This window comes from Lycorma delicatula, chromosome 2 (assembly GCF_047948215.1).
Source record: "Lycorma delicatula isolate Av1 chromosome 2, ASM4794821v1, whole genome shotgun sequence".
In the NCBI taxonomy this organism is placed as follows: domain Eukaryota; kingdom Metazoa; phylum Arthropoda; class Insecta; order Hemiptera; family Fulgoridae; genus Lycorma; species Lycorma delicatula.
In genome coordinates, this window is record NC_134456.1 from 117,305,188 (window position 1) to 117,329,157 (window position 23,970).

The following is a 23,970-nucleotide window of genomic DNA, read 5'->3' on the forward strand; positions in this document are numbered from 1 at the left end:
TAAAACTTTTCACCATTTGAAAGTACACGTCTTGAAGAATAGAGATTGCATTTGAAATGGAGACGAAAAAGTTCTTAAAACCAAAATAATTAGTCGCCTGAAGAATCTTTTTATAAGCAAATTACAATATCTCAGCAACAAATAAACCAATTTTCTTGCATAACCAGTCATTGAATTATGAACTCCAAGAGCTAAAACAATAAAAATAGTAAAAAAGTTATTTTTGCAAGAAATATTGGCTTTTCATTGCAAAAAAGGATATTTTTAATGTTTTTTTTTAGTAACTAATTACTGAAATTTAATGTTTAAGGTCTTAAATTATAGGTACTGCAAATACACACAACTTTTATTAAGAATTTTTTCACCTCGTAAGTTTACCTCGACCTACAAAATTGAAAAACTGATTTTCACCACTTTTGAACAGCCACCATTCTGTCCAGTTAGTGAAAATGTTCTCCAGTCGCATATAAACAAGTTATACTTAACCCTAATCTACAACCCCATATTACTTCCCTAACTCTAATTTTTTAGCAAAAAAGTCTCTACTGACTGGACTAATAATAAAAGCAACACCCTTAAGTCAAAAGGTAATATTTCAGGCTTTTCATCAAGATTTGAAAGTATTTATTTTTCTTTGACATGGTTATTCAGTTTTATCAACCATTTCAAACACTATGTAGCTCACCAACTAAGTTCAAGATTTATGCTTATTTTTATTCTTTAATTAATAGATATATAAAATATCTAATATAATATAAATATAAATATAATATATAGATAAAATTATTCACTTATATTAGATAAAGCGGTATTTATTTCTAAAATGTGTATATTATTTGCAATGTTTGAAAGATGCTCTGCTACAATTATTTATTAGTATTTAATGGTGTGTAATGCTCAAAAAATTAATTTATGAGCATTACAGTAGAATAAAATTAATCTCCTTTTCTTCTAAACAAAAAAAAATTCACATATTACTTTAATGATAAATGTATAAATTATAAGCAACATTAACGACTGGTCCTAATGCACCAAGTAACAAAACAGCAACCACCTGTAAACTTACTGTCACACAAAAGGAAAAAGTCAACAATGAGCAATCAAATTTTGCTGTGCAATAAATTTAATAATAATCATATCTAAATTTACCAGTTTTATTTTTACGAAGATTAGCAAGTATAAGAGCACTCAAAAACTGATGATACCAGGCCCAAAGAAATATAAATGTACCAAGGGCTATAACCCAATCAATATCCCATAATGAGAATCCAACTTTATATTCTGAAAATAATTCAAACAAAATACATTACTTCTATACTCACGTACAATGCTCTAGAGAATACTACACATTTATCGTTAAGTTTTAATTAATCCACGTAGTTCATTTGTTTTGTGAAAAGATTTCACAATACATGAACTTTGAAATTTTTAAACACTTAAACAAATTTAAAACACTTTTTACTGATTTTTAAAATACTCTTTTAAAAAATATATATATTTTATTTTAGAAATATCAATAAATTAAGATAATAAATGTTATCAATATATCTTTTTATAATTATCTCTGTATATCAGGTACTAGTGAAAAATTTCCTAAAATTTCAGTGCATCACATGAAACAACTGAGTGACACTAATGTGAAGTACATATCGCACTTCTTGTTAGTCCTGACCAAAAGACATCATGTCCTATGTGGATCTTGCTTTTGTTTTTTTGTGACTGTGTAATAGTATGTTGTGACTTTATGCTCTGTTTAGTAAATAATAAGTCAATGACATTAAAGAACTACGGATTCACATAAAATTTTTCTTCAAACAAAGAGGGCATATACCATAGTACCCAACATGCTCCATACAACATCCCTTTTTGAAGTGAAGAGATGCAAGCTGAATTGCAGTAAATATTAAAAATTAAAATGCAAGATGATTTCCAGGAGCATTTCATCATTAAAATACAGTGGGACTGCACTACCTGTGCAGAAAAAACAAGGTAGAGGTAGAGAGACCAATAACACTGACATACATAATTTTTGTTTCCTAACATGCGATATAAGATTTTAATCTGTTTTTTGATGCTGAAAACGAATATGAACTCAGATTCTTTCTATCATCCACCATTTTTGAAAAATTTTTAAATTTTAATTAAAGGATTTTTCATTTTTCAACGTAATGTTGACAGTTTAAGCTCCTATATTGCATTTTGTTAGCTCATTTTTTATTATTTAACTTTGTTAACATAATTTGTAAGCTATAAATAAATATACTAGACAAAGAATTAAATCATATCATAGTCGCATATTATGACATCTTATCTTAATACTGAAGAGTGAGCCTTCATGGACAAGATTAATCATGTCTGTTCAAGTCAAAACATGTAGTTGAAAAAACACAGCTGTGTTGTTTATATTAAGCACTGGATTTAGGAATGAATTAATTTTGTTCAGTCTTATTGCTGTCTTAAGTTTGTTAACAGTATAGTGTCATAATGCCTCAAAATTTTTTAAATGATATGGATGCCTTTTGATATGCATGTGGTGAATTTACTGTAAAATCAAATAGAAAAAACATTACACCTTTAATTAAAAAAGCATATCATTTGTACTTTCAGTGTAAAATTGGTGATCAATATAAGATGTGAGCTCCTCATATAGTATGCACTAATTGTTCTATATATTTAAAGGGTGGCTAAAATGTACAAGGAAGGCCTTGCCATTTGGTGTACCTATGGTCTGGCATGAATCAAAGGGATCATGTAACCGATTGTTACTTTTGTTTAACAAGTATGTCTCGAATTTCTAAAAAATCTAAACATACTGAAAAATATCCTTCATTGCAATCTGCAATAATGCCTGTACCTCACAGTGAAATTATTCCAGTTCCTGAGTATATGTTTCAAAAGCAGCGATGAAGAATCAGGCAGTACTGAAGAACACAACAATGATTTTGATTTATCTTCCAATAAGCCACATCTTATATCACAATATGAATTAAATGACTTGGTTAGGGATTTAAATTTATCAAAAAATCAAGCTGAACTGTTATGATCAAGACTGCAAGGTTGGAATTTATTTCAAAAAAGTACAAAAATTTTGGATTTTCAAAGCCGATAAAAAGAACTTTCTCAGTACTTTACTGATGAACGTAATTTGATTTATTGCACAAATATTGATAAGCTTATATTGCACTTAGGACAAGTTCATAAACCTGAGGACTGGCGCCTTTTCATAGACTCGTCCATGTTTAGTTTAAAAGTGGTTCTACTACACAGTGGTAACAAATATCCTTTGATAAAAATCATTATGATATTAATTTGAAAGAGACAAATGTGATGAAAGACGTTCTTGAAAAAAATAAATTATAAAAAACATAACTGGAGCATATGTGGTGATTTGAAAGTTATAGCTATTTTGTTAGGCCTGCAGTTAGGCTACACTAAGTAAGTGTCTTTTCTTTGCGAATGGAACAGCTGAACTAGGGATAAACATTATGCTACCAAAGAGTGGAAGAAACGAGACAACTTAACTACAAATGGGAAAAATATTATTCATGAGCCCTTAGTTGAACCCAAACAAATATTTTTACACCCTCTCCATATCAAGCTAGGACTAATGAAAACTAAAAGCAATGAAAAAGGATAGTTCCGGATTTTTGTACATCAGGCAGAGATTTCTGAATGTAAGTGAAAGAAAAATTAAAAAAGGAATATTTGTTGGTTCCCAAATAAGATAGTTAGTCAAAGATGATGTATTTAACTCAATATTAAATAATGTAGAAAGTGCAGCTTGGGATTCATTTACAAACGTTTATGAAAATTTTCTCGGCAAACAAATATCTGACAATTACCACAATACTGTAATCAACTTCTTACTTCATACAGAGCTATGGGATGTAATATGTCTTTGAAAATACATTTCCTTTGGATTTTTTCCTGAACAACCTTGGAGATTAAGTGATGAACACAGTGAACGATTCTAACAAGACATTTCGGTGTTGGAAAACCGCTAAAAAGGGAAATGGAATACTAACACACTAGCCAGTTACTGTTAGACATCAATTCGGGATGTGCCTGAGGTTATTTATAAAAGTAAAGCATCAGCAAAACCATTCTAACACAGGTATGGCCAAGCAAAATTATAAATTTTACAGATTTTAACTATATTTTCCCTTAATTTACATTTAAGCATGATTTATTTAAAACTACAGGTGATAGGAAAGTTGTATTTACAAATCTGTAATGTACGCAAAAAAACAATTCAAGAAATAGTATCCCACTTTGAGAAATGTTAAAAAATTTTTTTTATCTATCAGTGTAATTTTAAAGGTAATTTATTTATTTTTATAGGTTAATTTAGAAACATATCAACAAACTGTAACAAAAAATGATAAGCAGGTATGTCACTACACACATTTACCAATGAAGAAATTCAAATTCTTTAACGTAAAATGAAACTTTTGATAAATTACCACTGTATTTTGGGTCAGGCAGGGACCACTCTTCAGAAACATTTTGCCTCTAAGAAGACATGACCATCATAAATGTAGGAATTTTAATAAATTATCAAATAATATAAAACAAATGGTAAGGAATGTCAATACATGCAATGTGCTCACACAATAAGTCCAAATGAAAACATCAATCTGACCATTGCTCACTTATACAAAAGTCTTTACAGACTTTCAAGTGGGAAGCTTCAGCTCGCTTTACGACTCTGAACAGTCTACTCACAAAATATAAATTTAAAAAAATTATATTGGTTTATTGAAACCAAAAGGAATTTTTGCTGTAATACTAATACTTGAATCAATCCTTGAAGAAAAAACCATTCCAGCTAACATAATAAATACAATATGGATATTATAATATAACTAATCTTACACATATTCAATTTGGATGTTAAATATTTAAAGATAACATTACTTGAAGTAAACATCTAGTAAATGCAGAGCTTGGAAAATTCTCTGTTTTAATAAGGATTCTGTCAATAACAGGGCTCATTTTAAGGCAGATGTTTTACAGTATATACATATCACTTACCAAATGATAATGGAGTAAAACCAGGAGCTTCAGCAAGTACAGCAAGAACTGCACCACCATAATGAACAAACCCAACAATATAATGAAAAATGTTAATCTGACTGTCAGAAAAAACACTAACAAATGTTGTTTCATAAAGCCTTCGCCACGTTTGTAAACAAAGTAAACATAATGCCACTAATACTGCAGTACTGCTTGCTATTAAAAAAATACAAACTGTATAAATACAAATACAAAAAATACTTCATTATAAATACAATTTATCAATTTAACTGAAAAATCTTTTTTATGAAATCATTAAACTTGTTAACATCTACAGTTACACCTGAAAGTAGAGGCTGTATTTGTTTTCTTTAAAAGTAGAAGCTTTTTATTTTTGGCAATTACAGAATCAAAATTTTCAGCAAGGAAAAGGAATATAAAAAAGCAAATGAGGAGGTTGATGGATGACTTGAAGGTGGAAGATGAAAGGAGACAAATATCTCTCCTTTCTTTGACCTTGTCAAAGAAAGGAGAGATGGAAAGAAGAATGAAGAGAAAGAAAACTACTTGTACATCACAATACAACTGTAAGTTTCAACCTGTTTCCCATGTAAGGAGGCCTATATATAGTATATATAGCACAAAATGAAAGCATGTTGTTGTAGTACAGTCATTAAATGTGGTGGAACAGCTTAATATTTGGTTTACGTTATTATTAGATTAGTGTAATGTTTCATTTTAATCATTTAAATATTAAAAAAAACTAATAAATAAATAATAAAAACTCTCAATTTCTCAAACATGGTAACTCTGATATATTTAATAAATTATTAAAAAAGTGAAAATCCACCTTACTAACAAATTAATCTGCTGGTAAGATAGATTTCCACTATTTTAATAACTCTCACATTCATTTTTGCCAATGATATGGATTTATCAGATTGCAAGGATTAAATAATTTAACATCTTCCCAAGGATCAAATTAATTAAAATTTCTAAATAAATATTATTTATAACGTGTAATTAGTTTCTTATTTTTTTTTACACAAACACATATTTATTTTGTTCATAATAGTACTTTCTCATACCACACCTTTCTCAAGAAAACCATACTTTCTTGATTAAGATTTAATGAAGTGAATAAAAACAGAACAAAAATAAAGAAAACAAATTTATAGAAAATAAATAAATAGTAACATAAAAGTAAGAATTTTACTACTGAATTTCATGAACAGAATGATTATTATAAACAAATTTTATAAAGGAAAAAGAACCAATTTTTAAGGGATTTCCTGTCGTAAAAAGTTTATCTATTTTACATTTTAAACACATTTATATTACAATTTTAAATGCTGACACAGGATATATTAATATTTATATTACAAAAGGTTTAATGAATGACCATGAAAATATCATATATGGTTCCTATTTATTCATCAATCATGAGTACAAATAAAATGAAACTAAATGACTAATTAAAATGTGAGCACGTACACACACATGTATCTATAATATGAACCAATGAGGTAAAATAACAAACAATATAACTGTGTGCATTAAATAAAAAAGGAAAACTCTGATATTAATAAAATATGGTAATAATTGGAAGCTTTTGAAAGGTGACACACCACAGAGTATTTTTAAAAAGGTTATGATATAATAGTTTATTTATTTAAAAGTTATTGCATCTTGAAAATGAATGAAAATAATTAAAAAATTTGAAACATTTAAAAATTTTATTAGAAAAAAAATTACTTTCGGCACACTGGAAGGCGGAGGTAGATTTTACTGGTGCTAAGTAGAGGATAAAAAAACCACCTTTATGTTAAGAAAAACTTCAATTTACTCAGTATGATAATGGTTGCATGTGAAAAAAATTTCACATGTTTAGCATATGACAAGCCCCATTTTCTTACAATTCTAGCAATATCTTGGTCATCCTTGTCAAGGGATGACCCTACCTTAAGGGTTGGTTGTATAAAAGATTGTCACAGACAAAAGTTTTGCGTTATGAGTAGAGGACCAATGATCACTTTAAACTGATTTGATACTGTGCATATTAAGGGAGGTATGATCGTTTTTTTGTCTTCAAAATCCCACATTTTTCACCCCATGGGTCAATGTTAGGTGATATCATAAAACTTTACTTAGGTAAGTTTTAGGCCCTTATCCAAAGAATAGTAGGAACAAATTTGATATTTTACTTAATAGGAAAGTTATAGCGATATTTTGGTTTTTCAAATAAGTCCTCCCACTTGCACCCCCATGGGCTGATTTGCCCATTAACAAACTCGACCAAGATTTTGGATTGTTATATTATGTATCAATTTGAAAGTGAATGGTGTAAAATTACAGCAGTTATCATGTCTACAAGAAAGTGAAATATATATATATATATATATATAAATGTAACAGGTGTTTTTTTTAGAGTGAAAGGGCTTGTCATAGAGATAGCTGTCATTTGCTTTGTTTTGATGACATTTTGTTTTGTCATTTTAGATCAGTGAGCATTGGCAAATGATCATGGAAAAACTGACGCCGCAAGAATTACAAATTATGGAAATATATTTCCAACCAATGTCCTGCTCGCCAAACATGTATGGCACTTTGTAGTTTTTATGGTGCACATAATCATCCAACAAAGCAACTTATTCGTTGAACTATTGATAAATTTCTAAAAACATTAACTCTATTCAATAAAAAACCAACAACAAGACAAAGATCTATACGTACAGATGAAATATCAGTACTGTCAGTGTTGAAGAAGATTCGAATGTGTCTGTTCGTTGCTGTTCTCAACAACTTGGACTTTGTCCATCCACTACATGGAAAGTTTTACATAATGATCTTGGTCTACATCCACACACGATGCAATTGGTGCAAGAACTGAAGCCACAAGACCATAATAAGCATCATTTGTTTGGTGAATGGTGCGTAAATAAATTGGAAACTGATCCACTTTTTTATTGAAAAAAATTGTTTAGTGACGAAGCTCATTTCTGGTTAAATGGTTATATCAACAAGCACAATTACCATATATGGAATAAGACCAATCATCAAGAAATTTATGAGTCACCATTGCATCCTGAAAATGCACTGTATGGTGTGGGTTACATGCTGGTGGCATTGTCGATCCTTATTTCTTTAAAAATGAGGCCGGAGCGCATGTTACTGTCAATGGTGATTGTTACAGATCAATGATCAGTGATTTTTTATTTTCAAATTTGCATGACATTGATCTGCAAGTTTTGGTTTCAGCAGAATGGTGCCACAGCTCATACTGCTACTGAAACAATTGAATTATAAAAGCAATAATTTAGAAGCAGCAATAATTTAGAAGCAGCAATAGTAGAATTTTTTTTAAATATGTTACTCACTTATGAAGTTATGAAAGTATGAAACAGAAATAAATTGAAACAAAACAAATAAATAAGTATGAAATGAAAAACTTAAGTAATGGAAGCTAATAAAGAGGACTTAGTGGTAAGGATAGGTGAAGGAAGAATAGAAAAATTAAAAAATTACAAATATTTGTGGATCACAAGACTGAGAACTGGAAAAGCCCAATAGAAATAAAAAGAAGGATAGCAAAGGCTTTCTGTAAGAAGAGGAAATTACTATATGGTAAATGTCTGAATGTAGAGTTATGGAAGACATCAGCCAAATGCTATGTACAGTGTTTTATTGAATGAATCAGAAGCATGGATAATAAGGAATTAGGAGAGTTAAAGGAGAAGGTTTGGGATAGAAAGGGATGGAGGTAGAAGTGGAATAAGGGACCTGCCGCCAGACAGAATAAGTATTAGTTGATGATGATGAATCAAGAATTCATATCAAGCTGTGTTTTTGAAAATAGAAAACAGTTTTACCACAGAAATTAAAAAATAGATGGTGGTCAATAAATTAAAACCATATTTATTACAAAAATTAAAAACATACTTTTTTAATTTTTATTTAGATGGTATTCTGCATGAAGAAGTGAATCATGTACCTCTTAATTCAAAACTACTTTACAAACTATAACCTAATGCTACAAGCATCAACATTTTTATGGCAATAGCCTATGGATAGTTGGTTATTTAGCAGTAATTCTTCAGAATGATAGCTAAACAATAAACTATAGAAAGTTAGTATGAAAATTTATTTAATTTTTATCTCAAATACATTAATGCTCTAAAACAGCAAAAAAATTAATTCTGTTTTATTAGATATTTTACTGTTGCAAGTATAAAAATGTCTATTTCCCATAAGGATAATATTACGGACATACCACTGTAATAAAAACGTCAATATATTATAAAAGCACATGATGCTTTGCATATTTATCATTTATTCATCAGACTTAACTTAAAAGAATCTAATTCATACAATAACCATAACATTTCTAAAAGAAATAAGATTACAGCAGTTACAGCCTGCTGAAATGTCACCAAAATACAATTTTTACAGAATTCTACTGCAACACCATATTTCAAAGTTAGTAATTTTATTATTGTAAACCATGAAGCAATCAGTGTTATTATGGCCAGTATCAAGTAGATTTCCACAATGTAAATTTCACAGAATTCTATTGCAGTGCTTTATTTTAATTAACTCTGTGTTTTCTTTTTGGCTATCCCACTTTCTATACTTTAGAGATAAAAATACTACATATAAATTTTTGACAGGATTCCTAATTCCTATAAATCTATACATTGGATGTTGGTAAAATTTTTTCATCAGAAAGATCACTTTGCTTAATAAAGTAATTACTATTATTTTTAAATGTTCATAATATTAAAATATTTTATAATTTAAAAAAATGAATCAGTTTTTACATGCAGAATTGTGGTTCTAGAAGATCTTAACAGAGATATTGAGCATTTCCTTCATCAATAAATCTACAAGTAGCTGCATAACAGCTCTTTTACAGCACAAATCATGTACCAAGGAGCAATTGTTTAGACCACTAAAAGAGCTCACAACAGCTCTTAAAAGACCTGGAAGGATAATGCCATGTATTAAGAAAGTGAAAATGTATTTATTATTATTTTTTTAATTATCTTACTTACAACCAGCTTTTCTATTCGAAGTAGCAATTAAATCGAGGAATTTGGAAATTATAAATGGTGCTTCTCCGTAATAAAAAACTTCCACGGCCAGAAAAGTCACACATAATGAAAATATACTAGAGAATACATAAAAATGTTGAAACCATCTGCAAACAAATAAATAAGTAAAATCGATTTGAAAAAACTGTTGTTTTTTTATACTCATAAATAAATATTTAACAAAGTAAACACTTAATATTAAACATTGGCAAAGTGCAGATGACCTTCTACTCACCATTACAGTATTCTCTTAAAACTTCATATAGCATACTAATCATGAGCCTGAGCAAAGCAGGATATAAAAACAACAAAAATAAATTAAAGAGAAAAATTTTAAACAAAGTTCTTTCTTTAAAGTTTTTATTTTATTTTTTTTTTTAAATTAATTTCAATAATTATTAAACATCTGCTATTAAACACAATCATCTTCAGCCAAATTGGTTTCTTATTTATGAAATAAATTCATTTTTACCCCAAAAAATTAATTTTACATTATATTGTTTACATATTATTCATAGAATCAAAGGTGATTGTTTAAAAACATTATAATGCTACATTCACGAAGTGGTCAGCGTTTGTTTCCACCATTCAAGCAATAGATATTACAATGGCTTCAAATTAAAATAATGAGAGCTGTGATTTTTCAAATGAAGGATATTTCAGTAATGTCTTTAACACTAATCAATCTTTATTATCATTTTGTTTTAATATTATCAAGTTATTGAACAAATTCAAAATTTATTAACTGTAGAAGTTACAAAAATTTTAACTAGCAGTTTACACAATACCCTTCATACATACACAATGCACAGAACTATGTTGTTACAATGACATAGTCTAGGCAAGTTCCAGTGTAATTAAAGCATTGAACAGCTCACACTAATACAATTCAAGAACTGAAATATTTTGAATTCAGTTACATAAAACACCACCCATATGCTCTTAACAAATATTGAATCATGTTTTTATAAGATTTCATTTTATAAAATAATACAGTTTAATTTTTTTAATTGGACAAAAACATTTCACAACAGATAAAACTTTTAATTTTAATTACAATTATGGAAATGTAAACAAAAGTGTATTTAATGTTTTATTATAATTATGAAAAATAATAGATTAAATTACACACTATAAATCTCTAGGATTTCTTTTATGCAGACATATACTTCACTAGCAGTTCTTATGAGGTATGAGGAGTTCTTATGATGAGAGAATAGTTCTGAGGAGCAGTTCTTATGGATGGTTATATTCAAACATGACATAGTGTTTTCCTCCCATCAATCATGTACAATACAGTCAGAACAAAAACATTTTTGCAATTTTATAAAGAAATTTCACTACATCTTATTTTACATAATGAAATTCTCATTGCATCCACGGCAATTACGTAAATACCACTAAGTAGTCCGTTACATTTATGGGTGCTTTGAATAGCATTTGTTAAATTACATTTTTTATTTAGCGTTTATTTTTGGTTGACAGAAAATTTATTTTATTTATCTTCTGTTGCTTAACTTTAAAATTTTTGCTTTATAATCATTTATAAAGAAATAATCTACATAATATCTAGATTAGGTAATAAAAGCAATAATGGGCCAATAAAATAAGTCAAATGTTACAAAATTTATGATTTATAAACTTCAAGTCAGGTATTTTAAAACTGTTATCAAAATTCCCGTTTAATTTGCTGCAAGTGGTACTAGGATGATATAAAAATGTAGAGAAATTAAGACTTCAAAACCATAAGCATACGCTTGAAAACAGAAAATACAGTATGGAAAGTGATCATCACATTCATTTCCATTCATCTGAAGATTTCTTACCGCCTCTGCAAAGATTTCCCCAAAAAGGTGGAGGTAGATTTCAGCTGTGCTAAGTAGGGGATAAAAAAGATTTCAACTTAAAGTAAAGAAAAAATTCAAATTTACTCAATATGACAATGGTTGCATGTGAAAATAGGTTTCTCATATATAGCATACGACAAGCCCCATCTTCTTATAACTCCAGCAACATTTTGGTCATCCCTTGCCATAAGGGTTGGTCATATCAAAAATTGTTTCAGACAAAAGGTTTAGCTAGTATTTGGAGGAATAACAACCACTTTAAACCGATTCGATACTGTGCCTATTAAGGGAGGTATGATTTTTTGTCTTCAAACCCCCATTTTTTCCACCCCTTGGGTCAGTGGTTGATGAAATGAAAAAAATTTACTAAGATAAGTTTTAGGTCCTTATCCAAAGAATAGTAGGAACTTTAAACGAATTTGATGCTTTTACTTAATAAGAAAGTTATAGCAATATTTTGTTTTTTTCAAAAAAGCCCCCCCCATTTCCACTACATGGTCCAGTTTTGCACATTAATGAACCTAACTGAGATCTTGGGTTGTTATATTTTATGTATCAATCTGAAAATGATGGGCGCAAAATTACGGCAGTTATCATATCCACTTTATCAGTTATCGTGTTTCACTTTATTGTGGAATATATATATATATAAAGGGTTGAACTGATGGTGGTTTTGGAGGGTGGGGGGATGTGAATTGCGAAGATATGTCTAAATTTTTCAGAAGTCAATCATGGTATACATTACAATAGGTAGCTTTCTTATGAAATCTACCTAATAGTGTAGTAATACTTACACTATATACTCATACCATACAATAACACCTTAGAAGATAAGGAACCAAATTCCTTATCGAACAAAAATTCTGTACAAGGCTGGCTAAAGAAAAATAAAACCAATTTTAGGAAAGATATGTTAAAAGTGGAAATTTACAAGTTAATACAACTAAAAAAAAAAAAAAAACAAGAAAATGAAAATTGAATGAACAGCTTACAAAAAAGGGCATGCAGAGTTATTCATCTGTCACCTAGAATTGAATCCACTAATATGGGCTTGCATTTCAAACCAGTTAACATTATGAAACCATAAAATTAAAATTTGAAACCATTACTGGAGAAGACTGGAGAAAGTAATATAAACTTATTTATAAAATATTTTACAGTAATCAGAATCAAAAAACATAAATACAAACATAAAAACCAAACACTAGTATTACTAAATGTAAGGACCTGCTAAAGCTTGAATTAGTAAATCTTATTATTCATTTAAATTCAGTTAAAAGTGATAGTAATGGCGAAGGTGAAAATAATGATTGAAACATGTTTAATACATGAATATTTAATTGCACTTTGTTTTAATTTTTTAAATTTACATTTCACTCCATCACACCACCCACCTTCAATTGCAGAGTTGTACTCTGCAATCATCCAGTAACCACTCTGCTTTTCATCCAGTAGATCCTAGATTTAAACTTCCGTCAAAGATGGCATTTTTCACACACTATAAAAATTCAACTCTCATCAGCAGCTGTAACTAAGCAGTTATTCTGTAGCTGCTTAATTAAAGGAACTAATAAATTATTTTATTTTATAGGATGAATAATTTTTATAAACTGTGTTTGCAAAAAGTAAATGATTCAGTGAGAGTATTTACAAAAGCCAAACTTTTACATACTAATAGGTTACGTTGTATTTCATCACACTATAACTAAAGAATTTTTTTTAGCATATCTAAGTGACATGAAATTATTAATTATTTCTGATTTTATGAGACATTATTTTTAAATCATTGTTTTTTTTTTAATCAGGAAAATTAATTATTTATACAAGAGAATGTTATTTGTAGGTACAGCATTACATAGTTATAAGGTATTTGTATGCTTATGCGTAGGTTATGTACTGCATTTTGAACGTGTACAGCTACTGAATGCCACCTGCTATTTTGAACTAGAGAAAGTGTTCTCTAAAAACTCAGCTCTTGCCAAGAATCAAATCAAAGACAATCACTTTATCATGTATCAAACTTACTGTCTGCCATCATTAAGTGAGTAAATCTGGGTAAAATTCTGGAAATACATATTTGAAAGAACATTAATCTATCATGCCACCATTAACACTTTTCATGCCAAGCTGTCATTCTACACATCTTATGTCAATTTGATGTTAATATAAACAAGAATGCATAAAGACTAAACTTCATGAAAATAAAATTCTGATATAGATTATCTTCATATCACTGAATACTGGGCATTTATCGACACAATTACTTTGATTGGTTGTCATTGACAACCAATCAACTTAGACATAATAACCGTCTTAAGTTGACATCAAGGATGTCTGCGCCATTGTCATAATGTGATTGGAAGGCTTTATGTATGTGTTCCAATCTGCCTTTTCAATAATCCATCTCCATGGCCTTTTTCACATTGCGGTCAACACCAAAGACAATAATAATTGGCCTGTGATCACGGTGTAAAAGTCACCATCAACAGACCAATTAAGATGATGGAGTAAACTTGGTGACCATACGGAGAGGTCGATGTTAGACAATGTACCAGATGATAGACATGCATGAGTGGGATCCATCATTCAGTAGACAAAGGTCCAACTCTTGTTTCACTCTATCATAGTCCCTCAAGAGGAGCAGAAATAAGAGCTCCAGGAAATATAGTGGGCACTGAAGTCTCCTACTATTGACAGTGATGCGATTTGCGTGAGATTTGACATTTCTAGAACATTGAACTCAGACTTCGGTGAGAGATACAAATTGCAGATATGCAATATGATGGGGATAGAGACCTTCACAGCAACAGCAGGAATAAGGGTAGTTATTGTAATCCTTGTAGCTGTCACCTCATTCTTCTTGAAAATAGCAATTCCACTACTCTCTCTACTGTTTACTAGACAGTCGTATCTCTCACAGAAGTAGCCAACGAGTATTACTGGATCTTGTTGTAGAAAATATGTTTCTTGGAAACACATGATTAGTGATTCATGTGCACACGCCAACACTCTATCTTTAATGCGGGATCGAAGACCTCTAATGTTCCCCTGAATAATGTTTAATATATAAGTATGTAAATATTTACTTGAATGTAAGTAAATATATATATATATATATATATATATATATATATATATATATATATATATATATATATAATTGCAGGCAAATATGGAAAAAATTAGTTGTAGGTGATCCAGTTTTTCTTTTTTGTACTTTTTATTTTAGATAACTTTAATTTTCTGGGGTCAGGCGGTTCTTCAACCATATTCTCCAGTAAATGAAGTGATGGAGGAGAGGATTTTGGGGGATGGGATGTCGTAGATGACATTCCAGAAGGGGTGGTTGTGAGGACTCCCTTAACAGGAAGCTTATTAAATGGCTTCCCACCAATTGTGTTTACTCCTGCCCGTATAGGTAAAACTTTCAAAGCGATCCCACTGTTGGTTTTACTAACTGCAGCTAACGACTTTCTGTTCGTTTTAGTCAGTTCCAAAATAGTGGCTGTAAGTGAAGAAACTCATTTCAGGATCCATACTGCTGATTACCTTCATTTGTAGGAACTTGTTTTGATGTAGCAGTGGCAAAAGATACATCTGGTATAACCAGGTTCCGTGAGTTAATTGTCTTTATATTCTCTGTATGCAGCTGGAAAAGATAGCTTCTGCTCGATAGAGATTCTGAGAATTGCTTTTTCTTCTTTAAAAGTTGGACAATCTCCGGGGTAGGCTGTATGTGAACTGCTGCAATTTACATATTTTTCATCTTCCTGGCAGTTAGTATTATTGTGGCCTTCCTTAGCACATCGAGTACAGATCTCAGCTTTCGATCAAAATGCTGTAGTGTGACCATATCCTTGGCATATCTGAAACATCGCTGTGGGTTGGGTATGAATGGTCATACCCGAACTGACAGGTAACCCACTTTAATCTTCTCTAGTGGTATTGGGAGATCGAATGCCAGTATAAGAGGCAGTGTCAGTTCTTCCATTCCGCTCTGCCATTTCATTATCCACTTAACTTCTACAACATCTTGGGATGTGGCTCAGCAGCTATTTCAGCGATATCCATATCAGCAAAAAATTACTCCCCGACTCGTATTTGGAGTTTTTGGCATTCTGCACTGATATTTATACCACCCATATTACAGAGATGTATGATAGATCAACTTTGTTCCTCATTAAATGTTTCAAACCGAATCGATCCGTCTTGCAATTTTCTAATATTCTATGGGGAACCACTTGAAGTTGTTACAACTTTGTTTATCAATAAAGGCAATACCTTTTGGAGGGAGCCACCTTTGTGATTATTGCGGAGAACAACAAATCAGATATTTTTATAATTACCACCCTCTTCTACTAGGCTATTATCCTTGTTAGTCATGGCTGAACAGGGTCTCTTCACAAGACTAAAATTGGTGGTTTTTTCAGATATACAACCAACTAATAGGATTTTTATGTGGACTTGAAATTTTGGTCCCACAAGTACCGGCAATATAACAGACCACTCCAGCAGAGTGCACGCGTACTGGAGCTATAGCTAAATACAACTGGGTTCGCCCTGGTGCCCGGAGGATATCGTTCAAGACTCACTATGTAGAGCCATTTACCCATCGGCACAATAGTTTCTACCTGGTGCCATCGGCACCAATAGTTACATTGTGTTCTGTAAGATGTCACAACACCACCAAGTGTCAATATAAGAAGAAACAGTGTAGGACGTTGTTGTGTACTTGTAATTTGTGTAGTGTTCTTGCTATAGTGTATGTGTATAGTGTAAAGTGTTCTACAGCTTTGGGTGTAGTGGGAAGAAAAGCTGCAGAGACTAAACCATGGGGACGCCAATCCCCAGTCTTTAAGAATAAGACTCACTGTTGAGGAACTGTATGTCAAACTGTTGGGAAAAAACAGTTTGAATTATTAATTTGCTACTGTTCATGACTCGTTTTTCTATTACATTACTAAACTGCTAGAATACCATATATTATTTTATCACACAATTTGACAGTTTTATGACCCATCTATTCGACACTTTAATATTACAGTATTTTCAAGATTAAAGTTTATTTGGTTTTTGAAACTCTTCAATCTTAGCAGTTTGATTTTACAACATATTTAATATTGATAAAACAGCTTACTGAGCAAATGACCTGTTTTTAGTAAATGGAAAATTATTCATTTTACCTGTTTTCATTAATTAACGTTCATTAGAGAGAGCTGACAACTCTAGCGATTCAATGCCATTGCTATGCTATTATTATTATTGGGTGGAAAAAAAACAGTTTGTGTCGAATTAAAACAAAGTTCATTTTTTCTGAGAACAGTTAAATGAAGCTATTTGAAATTTTCCAAAACATCGCTACAATGTTCATCATTCCTTATAAATCTCCAAAATTCACTGACCAGCATGATTAGACATAACGCTTCTAAAAATGTTAAAATTTATTAAAAACCAGTTTTCAAATTACATGAAAATTACTTTTCCCAAAAAAAATTCTGAGAAAAAATTTCTACGTGATTTGAAAGAAAGTTATTACAATAACATGCCACAACTAACATTCAACAGATATGTAATAAAAGTTAACTACATATGTAAACAAAATTACAATCTAAATCCCTTTTCTTTTTCCTGTTTAGCCTCCAGGAATTACCATTCAGGTATTACTTTAGAGGATGATATGTATGAGTGTAAATGAAGTGTAGTCTTGTACAGTCTCAGTTTGACCATTCCTGAGATCTGCGGTTAATTGAAACCCAAACACCAGTAACTATGAACTAGTATTCAAATCAGTGTAAAAATAACTGACTTTACTAGGACTTGAATGCTGGAACTATCGAGATCCAAATCAGCTGACTTGGGAGGTCGCATTCACCATTAGACCAACCCAGTGGGTAACTAAAATAACCAAGATAATAACCGTAACGGAATAAAAACAATATTTTTGTATCATGGGTGCTTTACATCAAACAACCATGGCACAAAACTACATAAAATATTATAATGAATGATACTAACACTCTGAGCGATGTACCAATTGATAGATAATTACATTCTAGGAATAATTATTTATCTCACACGCGCGCATGCGCACACACAAACACAGTGAGAGGAGGAGAGAGATGTCAAAAATGCATTACATTAGTTACATTTTGCTGTAGTTATATCAAACAACTATGATCAATATACAATCCTAAATATTTTATATATTAGGAAATTACTAAATTACTGTATATGTACTCAGGACAACCTCATTGTTTTAATATGTATAGTTCAATATAGGTGAATTTTTAGTAAATACAAACATGTTATTACTTATTTTCTACCATTATAATTTAGAGCATCAGCCAAAAGTGCATTAAAGAAATAATATACCTTTAACTATATTCTATCAAGCAATGGTAATTTTTAAACACAGAAAAATGAACAACCACCACAGTACATCATGCATAAATTAAATAAAACTTTCCTCTACATTTAAATGAAAACAACCCTTTGCTAATTTCTTTTGAAATAAAACAGCTTTCATACAGTATAGTAACTTGGTAAGCGTGATTGACCTTTAGTCGGCCAAGTTCATAGTCAGAGATCATTCACCCAATACAATAGTGAAAATGTATTATTAATTACATAATATTTTCTTTTTTATAGAAAACATTTTTCTAAAATTTAAGACTTACCTTTTAGGCACCAATATTACTCTTAGGTTGGATGGCACTCCAGAGTAAGAAAATTTTCCATACCGAAATGTTTCAGTTATAAATACAGGTAAATACTTTTCATAAGTATTTATTAAACAACCAACAACCGCAATATGAAATGTCATAAATGAAAAACCAATTTTTAATAAATTCAGCTCCATTATCTAACAAATTTCGTACATATATAAACAAGCATGAATAACAGTAGTCAAATTACTATTACCATATAGTAAGTATAATAAACATAATATTATTTACTACAGAGAGAAGTACTATTCAACAATCTCATTTACTACTTATATTTCACTTTCCTTTCTAACCACATTATAAATAAAAAATTCGAAGTAATTACAGTTTCACCGCCCGCTCTCACTGACATACTTCTCCGACGCAACCAACACAAATAGAAAAAAATTTCACTTTTTTATACATTAACTAATATTATTAAAAACATCACTATAATTTTCTTTTTAACTTAATTACAATCGAAAATGTAAGAAATCTTATTAAGAATAAAAAATTAATGTCCGCTACACAACGCAACTCAGCACTGATGAAATAAGTAGTCACCTCGTGAAGCATTACATTATTAGAAGTGAATAAATAAAGTTAAGTTAACAAACTTAAGAATACATAAATTTACAAGCTCTTGAGGCAAAAATTTAACAATTTATGATTGTTTGCAATAACAATTAATAACTAGTTTAAGCTTCGTACGAGGAAAAAAAAAAAGGAGGCAGATTTTTTTCTACGTAAATTGCTTGGTTATTTAACCCAATTTAAATGTACTCAAATCTATGAAATCTACAATAATTCAACTTACACTTAAAATCTAAATTCCTGACAAAACACTTTGAGGTTATACCTCCAGACGCCAGTCACACGTGCAGACCCGCGCTGACATATTTCTTAACTACTATGCTCTCTATGAACAAGAAGGAGGACTATGAAGCGAATGCAACGCTATCTAACAAAAAACCCTTTAGAAACTAATACAACAGTGTATTTTATTTTATACCAAATTTTTAAAATTATATGTAATAAAGAATTTTCCTTAAATGTTCATTATTAGAAAATACACACAAGTTTTCTTTATTTATATATATATATATATATATAGATTTTGGCATTCCTAAATAAATAAATAAAGAATAATTATAATTCATTTTTATTTTAAGATGAGTATACTATCTTTCTGTAGGTTACTCAGAATTGAATGGCAACCTCTTCAGTAGAAGATGAAGAAACAAAAAAGAAATATGGTAAGGTAAATGTTCTAATCAGAAGATAAAATTTTTCAGTAGTAGGACACACCACATCAGCAAGAGGACACTAAGGAAATTAATTAGGGAGAGTATTCTAGATTAGAGAAATGAAAGTACAAGACTTTCAGTATTTACACTTCTAAACTGAAAACATTCCTACCAAAAGTTCATAAAAAAAAGAAACAAGTACATGGATGTGCAATGTGATATCAGACAAACTTTACAATGGTCTGGTAAGAAATTTCAAAAATCAAATAAAATTATAAAACTTATCCAGAAAGTGACATGCGTAATGTACATAATTTGATTGTGGTGATAAGTGCATTATGATTTAAGAGACATACAGTAACAACAAAAAATTCAAAAAGTGATGGAATGTAGACAAATTAAAATAGAAGAATAAATGTATCAATAAATTGTTCTGCCAACTTTTGTAAGTATTATGTACTGAAATCCAAGTCACCTTAATTACATAAATATATTTAAAATATTCATTTTACCACAAAATTCATCATGTGACAAAATTGTGACAGATTTCAAAACTAATGTAATTTCAACTTCAGAATGTTGAAGATGTTATGATTTCTCTTTTGTGGACATCAGTGAATATTTTTGCCCGCGTTGTTGATATGATTTGATATACACCAAAATATAAAACAATAACAAGTGATCATACTTTGATTTCAGAAAAATTTCTGTTAGTAAGTTTTTCCAGTAATTAATCTTTTTTGTAATTTATAAAATGTCTTTTTTCTGAATAACTTATAGTATTTCAGCTTGTTATGGCCATACTGTATTTCCAAAACATCTAAATTATTTTCAATTGTTATTATCTTATACTTGTTTATAATAAGATGTTCTCTAAAATAAATTTTTGTTTTTATCATTTTTAATTGCATCACATCTGAAAATCTTTCTTTGAATATGTATTTACCAGTATAATTAAATTTATTGATAATTAGTGAATTATTAGGTAAAAATGTATTCTTATTCCCTATGGAAAGACGAGAACAATATTGTACTTTTCCAACCAAAAGCAATAATTTACTACTGTTAATTTATAACTTTACATTACCTGTCTTAGTCTTTCTTATAGCTGTGATTCAAATAGAACATCTAACACACAACCACCACTAGTCAAGTAGCTTTTACTGAGATTAATGATGTTTATTATACAGACCTTGCAGTGAATACAATCGACTTATACTGCCTAAAATCAAGTCCATTGTATTTTCTTGTGTCATCTGAATATCATCTACACGTTGGTGCTTTGAATGCTGATATACAACATTACACTGAAAAGCTCAATAAAAAGAAATCAACAGGAAACCACTTCACTCTTACTTTCCCTAGTCACAGGTTACATGATTCTTTAACATGAGATCAAGTTATTCTTGGCTATTCCCAAAGAATTAGATAATAAACAGTGCAATAAAAAGGGGTAAATTTATGATTAAGATAATGCATAAGACTGTAGTTCCACAGGTGAGAAATCTGATAAAGTCAAATGATTTAGAAAAATGCTAGGTACAGTTAAAGATATCATTGTATGAAGGGTTGCTGAAAAGTTCCTGGCTTTCATGCCTTGTAGTTGAAATAAAAAAACAACTTTGGGCTCATTTGAAAGTTTTAAATCTTAGTATGTAACTGTGCAAATATCAGGTGTCCAGGATTTGTACAATTTTTTCTGTTGCAGGTGAAAGCCGAGATGGCAAAGTCTCAAGCAAGTTTACGGGGTCATCATAAAGTTTTTTGTTTCTCCAGGGAAACTCAGCAAAGGACATTCACACGGGATGTCACAAACACTGGGAGAGAAGTGTGCTTTCTGCAGCACATGAAAATTTGGATATCTCATTTCAAGATTGGTCACTTCACTGTTGAAGATGAGTCCCACAAAGGGCACTCTCAAATCGCAACTGATACTGCAACATGCAATGCTATCCATGAGCTCATTCTTGAGGACCGGCAAATATCCAAATATCCACCAAAAAGATAACCAGATACTGGAGATCTCCAGGGTTGGTTTAATTATTACCACAATCCTAGACATGCACAAGCTTTCAGTGAAGTGGATGCCAAATGTTTAACCTGTAATCAGTGGAAGGAACAAGTTTAGACATCCAAAGCCATTTTGTGCCATTTTGAAGTAGTAGTTGATCAATTTCATACCCCACTTCTGTTGCAATGTCGTTAAGCTCATACCATCTACATTTTCCTCTGTGTTCATTAACAATGACTAATTCAGGAATTATGTGCGAAGATTGTGTGGTATTTTCTTCTTTTCTGACCATGAATCAATTTCCACCTTTTTTTTGTGTTGGTCACTGGCACTTTCTCTTTCTCTTTAATTAGTTGGTATAGTCCATCATGATAACACAGCCTTCTTCTTAAGATCACAACAAATTTACAACCATTCTTGAAATACATTACCATTCATTTCATAGTGGAAGTCAACTGTAAGCTTTGACTGAAAAATGAGAGCACAGTCTTTCATAAAACCAAGTTCATAGCAACCAGTGTGGCATATAATTAAATGAGATACTTTCGGAACCAAAATCATAAGGCCACCACTGTTTGTTGAATTCTGCCATATGTATTTCTTGGAATGGTCTGATTTTTCCATGTTTAATCTAGGTAAATTATTTTGTCTAATTTCATGCATTTTTTCATAAAAAAGGGTCAAATCTCACAAGTCAGATTTCACAAGAACAGTGTCAGATCTCTCTATCAAACATTTTCTGCTGTCATTACAATTGCATAAGCAGAACCTTAATAGTGTTAAATTTTCTGTGTGGAATATGCACTCCTGGTAAAATCTATTTATTTTTTCAATACGTCTCTTATTAAAATCTTTACTAAAATCGTCCAGATCAGTTATCCAGTTTGTATGAAGAATTCTTTTCTGAGGCGATTCAAAACAATGTTTGCATAATTGGACTTGGGCTGATGCATTTTCTTTATCTTCACGACGAACAGTACAGTACACACTGACACAGTACACATGGTTGCAGTATCTTCCTCCTACATTGCCTTAAAAACCTCCTTAATAATAGATTTAGGTTTGCTATGCACAAGTTCTTTTAAAAAATTATATAACCTATAAATAAATTTTTAAATTATTTCTGAAATGAGGACTGTCTTTTTAACTTGCACGCTTCCACAAGTTGAGGAAGTCACATGATCTTCCCCCAAAGATGATTTCAAATCTATTACAGTAAAGTATTTCAGTACTATGGAATTGTTGTTGGAAGAGGTTAAGATTTTAGGATACTCTTTATTAGGAATATAAAAATTTCTACTGGATTTGGAAAAATTATGTCAGTACAAAAATCACAGAATCCCCAAAGCTTTATGTGTTGTAATGTTGAAGTTAAACAGGGAGATGTCCTTTCCCATACTTATTTAGCGTCCTGCTAGAGGAATTTCATGAAACCCCCAAGGGAGAAAGTTAAAGTAGGGAATATGGTGCATGTGAGGAAATTCTGTGCTGATAATTAGCATATGTTGAAACTGGGAAAACAAAACATTTGTGGATGATTTAATGATTCTTGTAATATCAGAAAGAGTATTTTAAACCTATAAAAATATGGAACAAAGAACTTGGAAAAATAAAAATAATTACCATTTTGAGAGATCAATGTAATGTGAATTGTTAAACATAAAACAACTTTAAAAGATATAAAAAATAAATTGACAAAAGTCTACAAGTATAATTAATTATATAAATCGTGTCATTCAATTAATTATGATCAACAATTATTTGATTGAGTCTACAAGAATAATTAATTATAAATTATTTAATTAAATTTACATATAGCTTCTCACCAGCAGGTATCCTACACTGGGCACTATCAGGCAGATTCTGAATATGAGAAGAAAGAACTTTCAACAAAGATGTCAGTTTAAAATGTATCTATTTCCAAGATACATGCTCTTCTGTAAGACATGGACTGTGACAGAAAAAGTTAAGTATCACTTACAACCTCAAGAAATGCAATTTCTGAGAAGCATAGTTGGAAAGGTAGCTTGATAGAAACAAGAATATCATTGCTGT

The 23,970-nt window shown here is 30.4% G+C and overlaps 1 protein-coding gene across 1 annotated transcript in view; it reads right to left on the reverse strand.

The window, feature by feature from the left end:
- LOC142319168 (polyprenal reductase) overlaps positions 1-19,544 on the reverse strand; it is a 29,936-nt gene extending 10,392 nt beyond the window's left edge. The window contains exons 1-4 of the mRNA XM_075356153.1: positions 18,631-19,544; positions 10,068-10,213; positions 5,035-5,232; positions 1,150-1,281 (exon numbers count right to left, since the gene is read on the reverse strand). Of these exons, the coding sequence (XP_075212268.1) occupies positions 1,150-1,281; positions 5,035-5,232; positions 10,068-10,213; positions 18,631-18,812 (658 nt within the window). The 5' untranslated portion in view covers positions 18,813-19,544. The remainder of the gene's footprint in view (positions 1-1,149; positions 1,282-5,034; positions 5,233-10,067; positions 10,214-18,630) is intronic.
- Positions 19,545-23,970: the final 4,426 nt, after the last annotated feature.